This window comes from Staurois parvus, unplaced genomic scaffold (genome assembly GCF_062004578.1).
Source record: "Staurois parvus isolate SC_StPar_1 unplaced genomic scaffold, SC_StPar_1.0 ptg000879l, whole genome shotgun sequence".
Taxonomy (NCBI): Eukaryota; Metazoa; Chordata; class Amphibia; order Anura; family Ranidae; genus Staurois; species Staurois parvus.
The window spans coordinates 2916162-2931946 of record NW_028318675.1 but is presented as its reverse complement, the minus strand read 5'-3'; the positions used below and the strand labels follow the sequence as shown (position 1 = coordinate 2931946).

General features: G+C 46.0%; 1 protein-coding gene across 1 annotated transcript in view; it reads left to right on the top strand.

Annotated features, from left to right (window-relative positions):
• LOC149443056 (uncharacterized) overlaps positions 1 to 14330 on the top strand; it is a 47106-nt gene extending 32776 nt beyond the window's left edge. Inside the window, exon 3 of the mRNA XM_089655981.1 lies at positions 13109 to 14330. Within this exon, the coding sequence (XP_089512107.1) occupies positions 13109 to 14203 (1095 nt within the window). The 3' untranslated portion in view covers positions 14204 to 14330. The remainder of the gene's footprint in view (positions 1 to 13108) is intronic.
• Positions 14331 to 15785: the final 1455 nt, after the last annotated feature.

The following is a 15785-nucleotide window of genomic DNA, read 5'->3' as shown; positions in this document are numbered from 1 at the left end:
CCTATGTAGCCAGAGTTTGCCACCTTCTTGAACCTAGAAGAAGAATCCTAGTCATTTCGGCTACAAGAGTCAGCAGGAGACCAGGAGAAGGCTCTGAAAGTGTCTGTCAGCTTTGATTTATATCCACAAATCAAAGGAATGTATTTCATCTCTCATAAAAGCTAAAATATTTGTTGCAGAGAGATGAAAATACTTCCTTCTGTTTGGACACACTGTAGGCTACATCTGCATGTAAAACTATTTGTAGCCCCTGTGGAATTCCAGAGAAACACAGGAAATGGTTATATGGTGCCTGATTGCAACAGCTGAACAGCGAGTGGTTCTGTTGTGTTCGGACTAACACACTGGTGTCGGAAATTCTATCGCTGACCAAGTGATCCAAACTATTCCTGGCCCATTCAGCTCTGGGCACTTCAGAACCCAGAACATCCAATGGGCTGCTACAGGAACACCCCCCAGGGTTGATTGGCCAAGGGCTAATGTGCAGCCCACATCCATATTTCAATAAATTGAGGACCCTGAGATATGGACGGGGTGATTTGTACGGAGCCGGTTCCATGTGACTGGTGAATCGTGGACTTTCTCTGACTTGCTCCAGTCACAGGATAAATCTTGGTAAAAGTTTTATTTCTGTTTTTATTCCCTTTTATTTTATTGTGAATAGCCAATTGTGTGTCTTTTTGTATTTTCGGCAACTTTTTTTCTTTGTACATATTTAATGCATTGCCCACTTTTGGGATATTAAATCATAAAATGAATAAGTGACTTCTGTGTACTAAGCTCGGGCTCATAGCTCCGGAGAGATTGTTGTATTGTAGAGTCTATGTGCTCGGTCTAAGTTCATTGCCAATCTGCATGCAATTGTACTGTGTGTTGGCAGATTGCCTGCAGATTGTAACATAGATCTGCCAGACGGAGATCTGTGTGTGTGTGGTGGCCCAGTAGAACAGTCTGTGGACAAACTGTTGGGTGGTGGCAAGCTACCATGTGTTGTGTGTCTAATGTGGGGGTCTGTGGACAGTGGAAGAGTGATTAACACCAGGGTTCTAGCTTGTAGGATAGCTGGAGGAATCCTAGAAGGGTGTGCCAATTGCTAGACTGCTCCTCAATCCTTAGCGTGCACCAGATTGTATATAAGATTCATATCTGCCTGTGTGTGGTCAGCCAGCTGGAGTGGAGTCTCCCTCTAGTGGTGGCCAGAGGTAGTGTGGGCTGTGAAAGGGTATCCTGGCCAGTCTTATATGCTCAAAGTCCCCCTCATTCCCTCTTTACCCCAAGTCACGGGCGGACCACGCCTTGGTTAGCTAGTCGTCATGGGCATGCATTTTATCCGTGACACAGTGTATAATCCATGATGTGGGACTTCTCTTGTCCTCATTACATTGGAGTACAGAAACTCTTCCATTGTGACATTTATTCCCGAGCTCTCCCAGAATCCCTCAGCTTGGAATAATGGTCCCTGTGTGTGCAGAAACGTAGAGAATACTTCCATATACCGCGTCTCTTCATCTTGTTCATCCTTCTCGTTGGCAGAACAATGACATCTCAGCTAGACTAGAGGATGTGGGGACCACCACGGGATTATTTGGTGTTTGTAATCACCCCCCCCCCCTTGTTCCTGCACTGAGGGGTCCCGGCTTCCATTCCTTCTCTATACACAGAACAAAATACTTCAGTTGGGGAAAAGTGTGTCCCATGCGGGTCTTGAGACCTGTAAATGACCCTTGTCTATTATTTGGTATAATAACTCCCATGGTTCACCCCGGGGAAACGATGAAAATATGATCTTCCTCATAGAAATTCTAACAAAAGGCAACATTTTCTATTTTAAGTCAAAATTCATTTTAAATTGTTCCCCATTCACACAGAAGGAATGTACATGCTTTGTCACTGAGCGCACTGCTATACAAATGTTTTTTATGAATAGACCCCTAAATGTCAGGAGATATAATATATTCTATTGTATTGTATTATGTTATGTTAAATTATATAAAGACGGGAAGTATGGAGCAGATAAATGAACAGACCTCCTAGTAATGTCATTACCAGGCTGCAGCTAGGGGGAGCTCTAATGTTTGAAGTGTTCCCACAGGAGAGTGATTCCTTCTAGCTCACATATACTTTTTGTATTTCTAGTAAAATTGGACTTTTGAGGTAGAAGATTATACATTGTAGCTCCCTCCTAGTTCAGCCAGGGGGATCTACACCCTAATGGTTGGTCAGAAGCTGCTTAGCAGCTCAGGTGTGATAGCCAGAGGGGTCACAATGTGGTCAGGGGGGCTGAGATGAATATATAGGTAGTGCAGCGCTAGACAATAATATCACATAGACAAATATAATGGAATAATACAAATAAACTGATGTGAGCACATATAGAAAACTCTTACAAGGATGTGATAGAAACACATAAGTGTATAGAAGTAAATAGAACCCCAATATTCCAGATGGCCTATAAAGTGCAATAGTCCTTGTGTCCCTCAATACATGCTACATGGGTGCATAAACCCCTTCATAGTGTGTGGCATGCACAACACAATAATAAAGTGTCCTTAATGGAAACAATCAATTCATGATAATAATTATGATCTTCATGCAGATGTGCAACCAATCAGTGACAATCCTCAGTGGCTGGGGTGCCCCCTCACCTTCCTGCCCCGGCCCCACAGGGCCAATGAGCCTTGCAGTATTGCTGTTCCACAGGAAAGCTTCCTTGTTAGTAGTAATGTTGGGACTCTCTCCTCCTCTGTACCGGGGTCTCCCCTGAACTCTCCTGTTTCTCAGGGCCAATGACCTTCCAAACTCGTCCCCAATGAAGTAAGAAAATCCGATATAGTGTGAAACCTTTTATTGTTAAAATATAAAGACGGATCTACTCACATCTGTAGATGTTTTCACAGCATTAGTTCCACTACAGCATGGGTGTACTGCATGTGTGGATATATCCGGGTGCACCAAGATGGCGTCAACGCCAGGTATGACGTCATTGCGCTGCCGCTCGAGCTCCTCCTACTGGCGTATCGCTGACTGATAGATGTCCTCTGTCATCTCACACAGACCTGTCAGAGCAGCACTCATGCTTTCCATAGCTAATTCTGGCATCTCCAGCTGTTCTCTAATAGCTCTGGTCTCAGTATTTAGCAGCCCCATGTCCTTAGAGTTCTCTCCAGTATATCATCAATAATGTTTGTGTCATTATTTATCATGAGTGTTATTCCCCATCCCGTGTAGGTAGGGAACCATGACCACACCTTATTCCCCATCCCGTGTAGGTAGGGAACCATGACCACACCTTATTCCCCATCCCGTGTAGGTAGGGAACCATGACCACACCTTATTACCCATCCCGTGTAGGTAGGGAACCATGACCACACCTTATTACCCATCCCGTGTAGGTAGGGAACCATGACCACACCTTATCCCCCATCCCGTGTAGGTAGGGAACCATGACCACACCTTATTCCCCATCCCGTGTAGGTAGGGAACCATGACCACACCTTATCACCCATCCCGTGTAGGTAGGGAACCATGACCAAACCTTATCACCCATCCCGTGTAGGTAGGGAACCATGACCAAACCTTATCACCCATCCCGTGTAGGTAGGGAGCCATGACCACACCTTATCACCCATCCCCTGTAGGTAGGGAACCATGACCACACCTTATCACCCATCCCGTGTAGGTAGGGAACCATGACCACACCTTATCCCCCATCCCGTGTAGGTAGGGAACCATGACCACACCTTATCCCCCATCCCGTGTAGGTAGGGAACCATGACCACACCTTATCCCCCATCCCGTGTAGGTAGGGAACCATGACCACACCTTATCCCCCATCCCGTGTAGGTAGGGAACCATGACCACACCTTATCCCCCATCCCGTGTAGGTAGGGAACCATGACCACACCTTATCCCCCATCCCGTGTAGGTAGGGAACCATGACCACACCTTATCCCCCATCCCGTGTAGGTAGGGAACCATGACCACACCTTATCCCCCATCCCGTGTAGGTAGGGAACCATGACCACACCTTATCCCCCATCCCGTGTAGGTAGGGAACCATGACCACACCTTATTCCCCATCCCGTGTAGGTAGGGAACCATGACCACACCTTATCACCCATCCCGTGTAGGTAGGGAACCATGACCACACCTTATCCCCCATCCCGTGTAGGTAGGGAACCATGACCTCACCTTATCACCCATCCCGTGTAGGTAGGGAACCATGACCACACCTTATCACCCAGCCAGTGCCATTAGTACAGTGTCAGTATATAGAATGTTTCACTGATCATTGTATTCCTGCCACTAGTGACATCACATAGTGTCAGGGTCAGTAAGCCCCTCCCAGCCAGGGTCAGCTGGCGTTAGATTGGCCGCACACTGTCGCACTCACGCTATAGGTCGCTGATCGCCGCCATTACTAGTATAGTGTTTGTACGGATCAATATATTGATCATGAACAGAACTATACTAGTGCCGGCTTTGTATAGTGTCCCCAATACTCAGTGTTAGCCGGATCGGCCCAGTCACTGCCAGCACTAGTGTTCAGCCCCTCCACTGTTCTTCACAGAAGATTTGTACCAATTGTGGGCCAAGGCAATTTATACACCACAATACATGGCCGCCCCCCAAATTCAGCTCTTGTCACACAATTCACATGGAACTCTATCACCGTTTATGAAATTAAAACTTTTCTGGGCCGAACCCCCAACATGGACATTACAGAAAAGAATGAATTGCAGTCATATTGGTCCGCAGACCCGATTCATCGTATGTCCGTGTTCTCTGCTGGTATATATATGTCCAACATGGACCAGCAATGTACTGGAACGTCGCTGGACTTGGAGTGGTTATACCGGGAGGATGCTTGCAGCTACAGGCATCATTCTAGTGCTGGTTTATTAGCTGGAGGTCGGCTTTCATGTAAAAGTAATCCTAGTGGCCAATTAGCTGCAGAATTGTTTTTATGAACATTATAAATGATTTCCTATAGCAGCAAATCTGATGAGATGAATGAAGTGGGTGTAAAGTGGAAGCAGTGGATGTGCAGGGAGCAGCATCTTGAGCACAAAGCACTTTATGTTGTGGATGGATTTGCACACGGTTCAGTTTCCTTCATTTATTGATAAACCCCATAAGACCAATGAAGTGGGTGTAAAGTGGAAGCAGTGGATGTGCAGAGAATAGGATTTGGAGCCCCGAGCTCTTTATCTCTGAATGTCTCCACATATTTGTAGTGTATTTGTGATGATTTCTGTGCACACACAATAGGACAGCGCTGTGACACATAATGCTCTTCTAGATGACAGGGAATCCTTCCCTTTGTTACAGCAGCAGTCCGCTAGAAGGTTTTTGTAGGTTTGGAGTTGTTACACATAGCGCGGGTTTTATCCATTTATAGTGATGACATCATTGCCCAAATCTGGGGGTCACCAGCCATTTCCACCCTTTACTCCCAGCTGGGGGGCTTTGTATCCATATACCAGATGTTCTACAGGACTAAATCTGCAATCAATGTTACTGCAAAATCAAAGGGGCCAAAACCCCTCCCCCGAGGAGTCATATATTTCTGTCCCCCTTGGTGGGAGTGGAGGTGACCCCTCTATAAGGATCTACAGTCCATACACACCCAGCACAAGGCCGGGGTCACACTACCACTTCTACCCAGAAAGGAAGTATCTATGGAAGACAGGAAGTGATGTCATGTACAGACAGGAAGTGATGTCTGGGATAGACAGGAAGTGATGTACTTTTAAACACAGGAAGTTCTGGGTGAGAGGTGAGGCAGCAGGAAGCAGAGGAGACATTGGTGGAAGTGGCAGCAGAGGAGGTAATAAGATGTTGTTATTATTATTATACAGGATTTATGACGCCAACAGTTTGCTCAGCACTTTACAATATAAGGGGCAGAACATCCCCCCACTTCCGGGGCCGGAACATTCTCCTCATTGTGGAGAGGTGTCACCTTCTCACCTCATCAGTCTATACTAATGGATTATACCACTTTTGTTAGTTGCAGGGGATGAAGAATCCTATGACATCACACTGACCTCATAGCTCCTCCTCCCAATGTCCCTCCATCTAGAGTCAGAGAATCCTATGACATCACGCTGACCTCACAGCTCCTCCTCCCAATGTCCCTCCATCCAGAGTCAGAGAATCCTATGACATCACGCTGACCTCACAGCTCCTCCCCCCAATGTCCCACCATCCAGAGTCAGAGAATCCTATGACATCACACTGACCTCACAGCTCCTCCTCCCAATGTCCCTCCATCTGACTTTTTTCTGATGCTCTTAGGATGTGGGGCCCCTTGGTATCCTCACATGTAAAGTGGGACTGTTGGTCCTGCGTTGTATGTAATGACATCAGAATGCTGCAACAAGCCTATAACCTGCGTAGTGTGGGGGTCCTGGGGGGGGAATTATACCTCAGCCTGAAGTGGGGCTTTAATAAAATGGAGACCTGAATGGAGAGGTGAGGAGGATTCTGGGAATATCATTTGATGTGACTATTTGTGTTCAGATGTAGAGTTTTCCTCCTGTGAAGTCTGGAGATCATATGACATCACATTGCCTCCACCTCCCTCCCTGATAGAAGAGAGAAAGAAGAAGAAGATTCTAGAAGTCACCAGAGAGATCACTGAGCTGCTGACAGGAGAGGTGAGCGGTGCCGGGAATTCTGGGACATTCTCCAGTAACAGACAAGGGATGTGTCTGGATGGTGACTGTATCATTGTGTGTGTCAGGTTCCTATAAGGTGTCAGGGTGTCACTGTCTATTTCTCCATGGAGGAGTGGGAGTATTTAGAAGGACACAAGGATCTCTACAAGGACGTCATGATGGACAATCAGCCGCCCCTCACATCACCGGGTAAGAGGAGACTTTATTGTAAAGGAGAGAGCAGTACGGAGGATCCACCTAGATCCCCCATCATCTGATAAACACATAGAAACAATGGATTCAGTCAGTGTGTGTGTTTCCTACAGATGGATCCAGTCATGGGAACCCACCAGAGAGATGTCCCCGTCCTCTGTATTCCCGGGATTCCACACAGGAAGGTCACACCATCCCTCACCATCATCAGGTAGATGAGGAACAATCACTGATAGTATCATTAGGATCTGTACATTATCTGCATTGTTACCATTGATGGCATTTTTATTATATATTCAGAGTGGAAACCTGAGAGATCCTAAAGTTGAGGTTAAAGAAGAGATAAAAGAGGAGGAGGATGAGGATGGGGGGATGGAGGAGTCAGAGCTTCTAAGAGAACACAAAGATCTGTACCAGGACACCATGGTGGAGTCATCCAGCTACAGGAACCCACCAGAGAGATGTCCCCGTCCTCTGTATTCCCGGGATTCCACACAGGAAGGTCACACCATCCCTCACCATCATCAGGTAGATGATGACAATTATTGGTAGTTGTGATTTATACACAGCATGTTTGTTACAATGAATGTTTTATTATATCTTTCAGAGTGGAATCCTCGGGGATGATAATATTGATGTTAAAGAAGAGTATAAAGAGGAGGATGAGGAGTATGGAGTGATGGAGGAGTTTTCAGAAGGACACAAGGATATGATGGAGCCACCTAATACCAGGAACCCACCAGAGAGATGTCCCCGTCCTCTGTATTCCCGGGATTCTACACAGGAAGGTCACACCATCCCTCACTATTACAAGGTTGGTGGGATGGGGAATCTAGAACATGGACTTGTAGGGGTGATAATTGGATATTTTTATGTGATATTCTCTCTCATTTCCTTGATTTAGAGTGGAGATCCAATCGATATAGAATTTGAGGTGAAAGCAGAAGAAGAAGAGGCGTATGTGAGGGATGATCAGCAGTCTATGGAGGAGGATGGAATAACGGGGACATTTATAGAGGAGGACACTCCTACAGAGATCAGCACAGGTGGGTCATGAACACTAAATCCATTCCTCCACCCATACTGCTCACTGATTGGTCCAGAGTAGGGCGGGGACTGGGTGATATCAGCCTGTAATCCCCTGGTCACTTTCCTGAGCTGTGTTCCCCGTCCTGTATTCCTGGATTTCTCTCGGATAATCTTCCTTCTCTGTGCTGCAGACACAATTTATGTATCTAGACTGGATTTATGGAGGTTCTGGGGTTCAGCTGGCAGCAAAATGTTCATTTTCAGCACAGGCATTACAAGACCTTATCACCTGACATAAGTGTCTATGGTCTCCTTCCCCATGCCCGGGTATAGTAAGATCTCTGACAGAACATTTCTCCCAGGGTTCCTTGCTCTGTGGTCTGCTGGCTGTGCCGGGTGGAGGGATATGTCTGTAGTGTCTCAGACCCAAGTCACTGAGTGCAGTCTCAGGAGATGGGAGGCAGCGGTGTGGGACCTCTGCAACTTGTCTACAGTAAACATTTAAGTTTCCATTCATTAATGAATACCGATATTATGAGTCTTGACCCTTCCAATGTGTTATTTAAATTGTACATTACATCCTCCTGACCCCTGCACTATATACTCTATGTTGTACATTACATACTCCTGACCCCTGCACTATATACTCTATGTTGTACATTACATACTCCTGACCCCTGCACTATATACTCTATGTTGTACATTACATACTCCTGACTCCTGCACTATATACTCTATGTTGTACAGTACATACTCCTGACCTCTGCACTATATACTCTGTGTTGTACATTACATCCTCCTGACCCCTGCACTATATACTCCATGTTGTACATTACATACTCCTGACCCCTGCACTATATACTCTATGTTGTACATTACATACTCCTGATCCCTGCACTATATACTCTATGTTGTACATTACATACTCCTGACCCCTGCACTATATACTCTATGTTGTACATTACATACTCCTGACCCCTGCACTATATACTCTGTGTTGTACATTACATACTCCTGACCCCTGCACTATATACTCTGTGTTGTACATTACATACTCCTGACCCCTGCACTATATACTCTGTGTTGTACATTACATACTCCTGACCCCTGCACTATACTCTATGTTGTACATTACATACTCCTGACCCCTGCACTATATACTCTGTGTTGTACATTACATACTCCTGACCCCTGCACTATACTCTATGTTGTACATTACATACTCCTGACTTCTGCTCTCCCCCTCCCCCCACTGCTATATACAGTGAGGAACAGAAGTATTTGAACACGCTGCGATTTTGCAAGTTCTCCCACTTCTCCATCATGGAGGGGTCTGACATTCACATTGTAGGTGCATTCCCACTCTGAGAGACAGAATTCAGGAAATCCCATTGTATGATTTGTAAAGAATGTATTTGTCTTGCACGGCTGAACAGAAGTATTTGAACCCCTGAGAAGATCCGTGTTAATATTTGGTACAGAAGCCTTTGTCTGCAATTACAGAGGTCAGACGTTTCCTGTAGTCCTTGGCCAGGTTTGTACTGCAACAGGGCTTGTGGCCGACTCCTCCACACAGATCTCCTCTAGATCTGTCAGGTTTCAGGACTGTCGCTGAGTAACACGGAGTTTCAGCTCCCTCCAAAGATGTTCTATTGGATTTAGGTGTGGAGACTGGCTAGGCCACTCCAGAACCTTGATATGCTTCTTACGGAGCCACTCCTTGGTTCTCCTGGCTGTGTGCTTCGGGTCGTTGTCATGTTGGAAGACGCAGCCAAGACCCATCTTCAATGTTCTGACTGAGGGAAGGAGGTTGTTGCTCAAAATCTCACAATAAATGGCCCCATTCATCCTCTCCTTAATACAGTGCAGTCATCCTGTCCCCTTTGCAGAAAAGCACCCCCAAAGTATGATGTTACCACCCCCATGCTTCACAGTAGGGATGGTGTTCTTGGGATGCAACTCATCCTTCTTTTTCCTCCAAACACGAGTGAAGTTTAGACCAAAAAGTTCTCCTTTGGTCTCATCTGACCACATGACTTTCTCCCATGCCTCCTCTGAATCATCCAGATGGTCATTGGCAACCTTCACACGGGCCTGGACATGTGATGACTGGAGCAGGGGAACCTTCCGTGCAATGCATGATTGGAAACCATGACGGCGTAGTGTTCTACCAACAGTGACCTTTGAAACTGTGGTCCCAGCTCTCTTCATGTCACTGACCAGCTCCTCCCTTGTAGTTCTGGGCTGATTCCTCACCTTTCTTATCATCAGTGATACCCCACGAGGTGAGATCTTGCATGGAGCCCCAGTCCGAGGGAGACTGACAGTCGTCTTTAGCCTCTTCCATTTTCTAACAATTGCTCCAACAGTTGATCTATTTTCACCAAGCTGCTTGGCAATTGCCCCGTAGCCCTTTCCAGCCTTGTGGAGGTCCACAATTTTGTCTCCGGTGTCTTTTGACAGCTCTTTGGTCTTGCCCATGGTAGTAGTTGGCATCTGGCTGACTGTGGGGTGGACAGGTGTCTATAAAGAGCTCAGACAGGTGCTACTAAGTGAGATGAATGAGTGGAGTAGAGGTGGACTTTTTAAAGGCGCAGTAACAGGTCTTTGAGAGCCAGAATTCTTGCTGTTTCTCAGGGGTTCAAATACTTCTGTTCAGCAGTGCGAGACAAATACATTCTTTACAAATCATACAATGGGATTTCCTGAATTTTTTTTTAACTCTGTCTCTCACAGTGGGAATGCACCTACAATGTGAATGTCAGACCCTCCATGGTTTCTAAGTGGGAGAACTTGCAAAATTGCAGGGGGTTCAAATACTTCTGTTCCTCACTGTATACACATAATATGGATTCTCTTTTGTTACACCCATTTCCTACCAGCTGGACATTTTATATGAGGAAAACCTCTGAGGATTGTCTCACTTTGTCTCCAGACTGGAAAGTAGAAGATGAGGACATCACACAGTATAGTCCAGGAGAAAACCCGGCTCCCTCCAATGTCCATCCGGCACCACCCAGTGTAGATGGACCATCGTATTCCTCGTATCCTGAGGAACCTCAGACTGTGCGGGACCGGGCCGTTCTTCCAACAGAGAAGAGCTTCTCCTGTACTGAGTGCGGGAAGGGTTTCTGTTATAAATACAATCTTAATACGCATAAAAGATCTCATACAGGAGAGAAGCCATATTCCTGTCCTGAGTGCGGGAAATGTTTTGTACAAAAATTTGAACTTGTCAGACATGAAAGGTCCCACACGGGGGAAAAGCTGTATTCCTGTCTTGAGTGTGGAAAATGTTTTTCAGAAAGGTCCAGTCTTTACACACATCAGAGACTGCATATGGGTGAAAAGCCATATTGCTGTTCTGAGTGCGGAAAATGTTTTTCACAGAAGTGCAATCTTTATACGCATCAGAAATCTCACACAAGGGACAAGCCGTATTCCTGTCCTGAGTGCGGGAAATGTTTTTCATTAAATGCCAATCTTTACAGACATCAGAGATGTCACACAGGAGAGAAACCTTATTCATGTCCTGAGTGCGGGGAATGCTTTTCACGGAAGTCTCATCTTGACGCACATCAGAGATCTCACACTGGGGAAAAGCCACTTTCCTGTTCTGAGTGCGGTAAATGTTTTGTATACAAATCAGGACTTGTTATACATCAGAGATCTCACACGGGGGAGAAGCCATATTCCTGTCCTGAGTGTGGGAAATGTTTTACAGTGAAGTCTCAATTTCCAGACATCAGAGATCTCACACAGGGAGAAGCCACTTTTCTGTCCTGAGTGAGGAAAATGTTCCTCACTGAAGTCCTGTCTTCCTGTTCATCAGGGGTCCCACACAACCCTGGAGGTGTATTAGTGCCTTGAGTGCGGGAAATGTCTTCTAGATGAATGTTGCTGGACATCCCAGCTCTCATGTGGGGAAGAAGCACACCCTGATATACACCTCAGATATACTCCATGGCTGATCTTCATCATGGAAGGAACAGTTCATAAGGAGATGAGAGGTCCCCAAAGACATGGATGAAGTGTGGGACCGGGTTGGCCATTGATATCAGGAGAAGAATATAAATGAAGTGTGAAATGCTCTGTAATGATGGAGAACATTCCCCCGGCTCAGCAAATCTCCTAATGACATCGGTGTTTTAGCCCCATTCACAGAGAAGGAATGGACAGGAGATACAATCTCTCATACAGACAGAATGGTCATGTGACTTTATAAAGAGGAACGCCAGAAAATCACATCAATCAAATCTTCCGATGTTTTCTGTGCAATCTGCGTACACATAGGGGGAGGGGCAGACCCGGGGGCATACAGTGAGAACACAGAGGGGGGCTGTCTTACCATGGTAGGCAGGAAGCGTCATAGACCCGAGCACCAGCATGTCCACCAGCTGCCATAAACAAGGGAGCTGGCCCAGCACAGAACTCCTGGGAAGACGTACCTGATGCCACTTTCCTGCTCCATTTTCCATCCAGCCAGTGATGGTCCTGCCGCCATTTGTTTTATTATTGGTGTATACTCTGATCAGCAGGAATCATTTCTCCTGAAGAAGTGAGCGCTGCACCACGAAACGCGTGGAGATGGATGACGCTGCTGGATCCTCCTTATGGTGCTCAGAATTCTGTCCCACGGTGATTGTTGTCCAGGAATTGTCCATTGATGGACTTTGTGAGAGATTTCATGGCCTTGTACACCTGCTGGGAGGGTTTTATGATTTCTACGCTGATTGGGAAGAAAACATTGGAAGATCTTTATTGATGTTTTTCTGGAGTTCCTCTTTATAAAGTCCCATGAGTCCCATTGTGTCTGTATGAGAGATTTCATCTAGGGTAAGGACTGACCTACACCCCATCCATGCACACTTACCTCTCCGGATCTGCTAAGGAATGGACATGCACTTTCACCAGGTGAATGGTTCCCCACATTCTTTATGAATAGACCCCCAAATGTCAGGAGACGTTTCTATAAAGACGGGAAGTATGGAGCAGAGAAATGAAGAGACCTCCCAGCAATGTTATTGTAATGTACACCAATAATAATCACTCCGCCCCCACATTCCAGACAAGGGATCTTCCTGACCAATCGGATTTCTGCCTTTACTATTTCCTGATTTTTTTTTTTTGTAATCCTGTTGAAAGCTCAGACAGTGCGGGACCAGGCTGGCCTTCCAACAGGGAAGAGATTCTCCTGTACTGAGTGCGGGAAGGGTTTCCGTTCTAAACATGGTCTTAATGTGCATAAAAGATCTCACACGGGGGAGAAGCCGTATTCCTGTTCTGAGTGCGGGAAATGTTTTTCAGTGAAGTCCAGTCTTTGCACACATCAAAGATCTCACTCGGGGGAGAAGCCGTATTCCTGTCCTGAGTGTGGAAACTGTTTTTCACATATGTCCAGTCTTTACAGACATGAAAGATCTCACACGGGTAAGAATCTGTATTCCTGTCCCGAGTGTGCAAAATGTTTTTCAGAAAAGTCCAATCTTCACATACATCAGAGATCTCACAGGAAGGAAAATCAATATTCCTGTCCGGAGTGTGGAAAATGTTTTTCAGTGAAGTCCCATCTTTACAGACATCAGAGATCTCACACGGGGGAGAAGCCGTATTCCTGTCTTGAGTGTGGGAAATGTTTTTCAAGGAAGTCCAATCTTTACACACATCAGAGATCTCACACAGGGGAGAAGCCACTTTCCTGTCCAGAGTGTGGGAAATGTTTTTCAGACAAGTCCCATCTATACAAACATCAGAGATCTCACATGGGGGAGAAGCTGTATTCCTGTTCTGAATGCGGGAAATGTTTTTCATGTAAGACCAGTCTTTACACACATCAGAGATCTCACACAGGGGAGAAGCCGTATTCCTGTCCTGAGTGCTGGAAATGTTTTTCAGACAAGTCCTATCTTTCCACACATCAGAGATCTCACACGGGGGAGAAGCCGTATTCCTGTTCTGATTGTGGGAAATGTTTTTCACAGAAGTCCAGTCTTTCCAAACATCAGAGATCTCACACAGGGGAGAAGCCGTATTCCTGTCCTGAGTGTGGGAAATGTTTTTCATTGAAGTCCCATCTTCACACACATCAGAGATCTCATACGGGGGAGAAGCCGTATTCCTGTCCTGAGTGTGGGAAATGTTTTTCAGCAAAGTCCAATCTTCACGCGCATCAGCGATCTCATAAGGGGGAGAAGCCGTATTCCTGTCCTGAGTGTGGAAAATGTTTTTCACGGAAGTCCCATCTTTCCAGACATCAGAGATGTCACATGGGGGAGAAGCCACTTTCCTGTCCTGAGTGAGGGAAGTGTTCCTCACTGAAGTCCTGTCTTCCTGTACATCAGGGGTCCCACACAACCCTGGAGGTGTATTAGTGCCTTGAGTGTGGGAAATGTCTTCTAGATGAATGTTGCTGGACATCCCAGCTGTCATGTGGGGAAGAAGCACCCCCTGATATACACCTCAGATATACTCCATGGCTGATCTTCATCATGGAAGAAACAGTTGATAAGGAGATCAGAGGCCCCCAAAGACATGGGTGAAGTGCAGTAAATGTCGGGGTGCAGAGTGGTCAGTAGATCCTGGAAATGAAGGACACAACTTCAGCCCTTCTTGGGTGTCGGAGTTGCGTTTCCTGATAATGATGTAGCGGGTTACAGAGCTAGAAGCCGGGAGAGCCCAGATCTCGTTATCGGGGAACTTTACACAGACAACAAGAACTTCTGAAGTTGATGTCCTTCATTTCAAGGCTCTACAGAACAGTGGTGACCCCGAAGCATCTCTCTGTCTTCAGTCCATCCTTCTCCCATCCCCCAACAGGAGGGAAGGAGAACTCCGCCCCAAACTAGGGGGGAACTTTCCTCTCATTATTTCCCTTGGCTTCTGTGTGGGTTTGGGTGGTTGGAGGAGTGCGGCACGAGAGGGAACACAGCTTGTTGTTCTATGTCTACATATGGGGTCTGGGTAGAGGGGATCCACCGGAAAATATTTCTACTCTTTGATTTTGTGCAAATCGTTTCTGTTTTCACTTTGAAAGGCGATATTATGTGTGGTTTGTGAAAGGGATTGGCCCAATAGATACCGCCCCACTTAGAGAATAGATGAACTAATATGACCAGCATTCATTCAGCCATGTCACATGTTGGGATCTTTTCTACAATACTTTGTTATAATAATGGAACACGTTGTGTATTGTATTGTACACCAATAATAATGACTCCGCCCCCACATTCCAGACAAGGGATCTTCCTGACCAATCAGATTTCTGCCTTTACTGTTTACTGATTTTTTTTCTGCAATCTTGTTAAAAGTGAAATTATAATAAAAAATGTATTGAATGAAAACAAAATGGTGTGTGTGTGCAATGATGACAAAGCTGTGTATCCAGAAACGGCTGGTCGGTGACACTTCCATATACAGCCCAATGAAGTGACAAGGAAGCCCTAGAACCCTTTGGAGGAACCCTGGCTGAGAAAGGCTGGACTAGGCAGTCACATATCTCTGCCCCCCTTGCAGGGTTCCCAACCCTCCGGGACTTTTATTACTGACACAACATGAACATTTACTGACGGAGGACATGTTTTTCCTGACATCCTGAAAAATGACAGAACTCCTGTTAGGATGTCAGACGATGGATATTGAATCCATATAACAGGACATGTGATCACTGACAATCCCCAGAACAAGCCATCTGCCTGGTTTACACCTAATAATTCAATCCATGGTGACCACAAATCAGCCCAACGCAGACACATGAAAACCAAGTTCTGCTCGGCATGCCATGGAGAGTAATGGGCACGGTCAGATGGGAGGGGCTTAGAAGAGGATGATGTCACAGACCCGCCCCCTGATCACCTACCTCTAAATGAAGAAAGCAGCTGATTG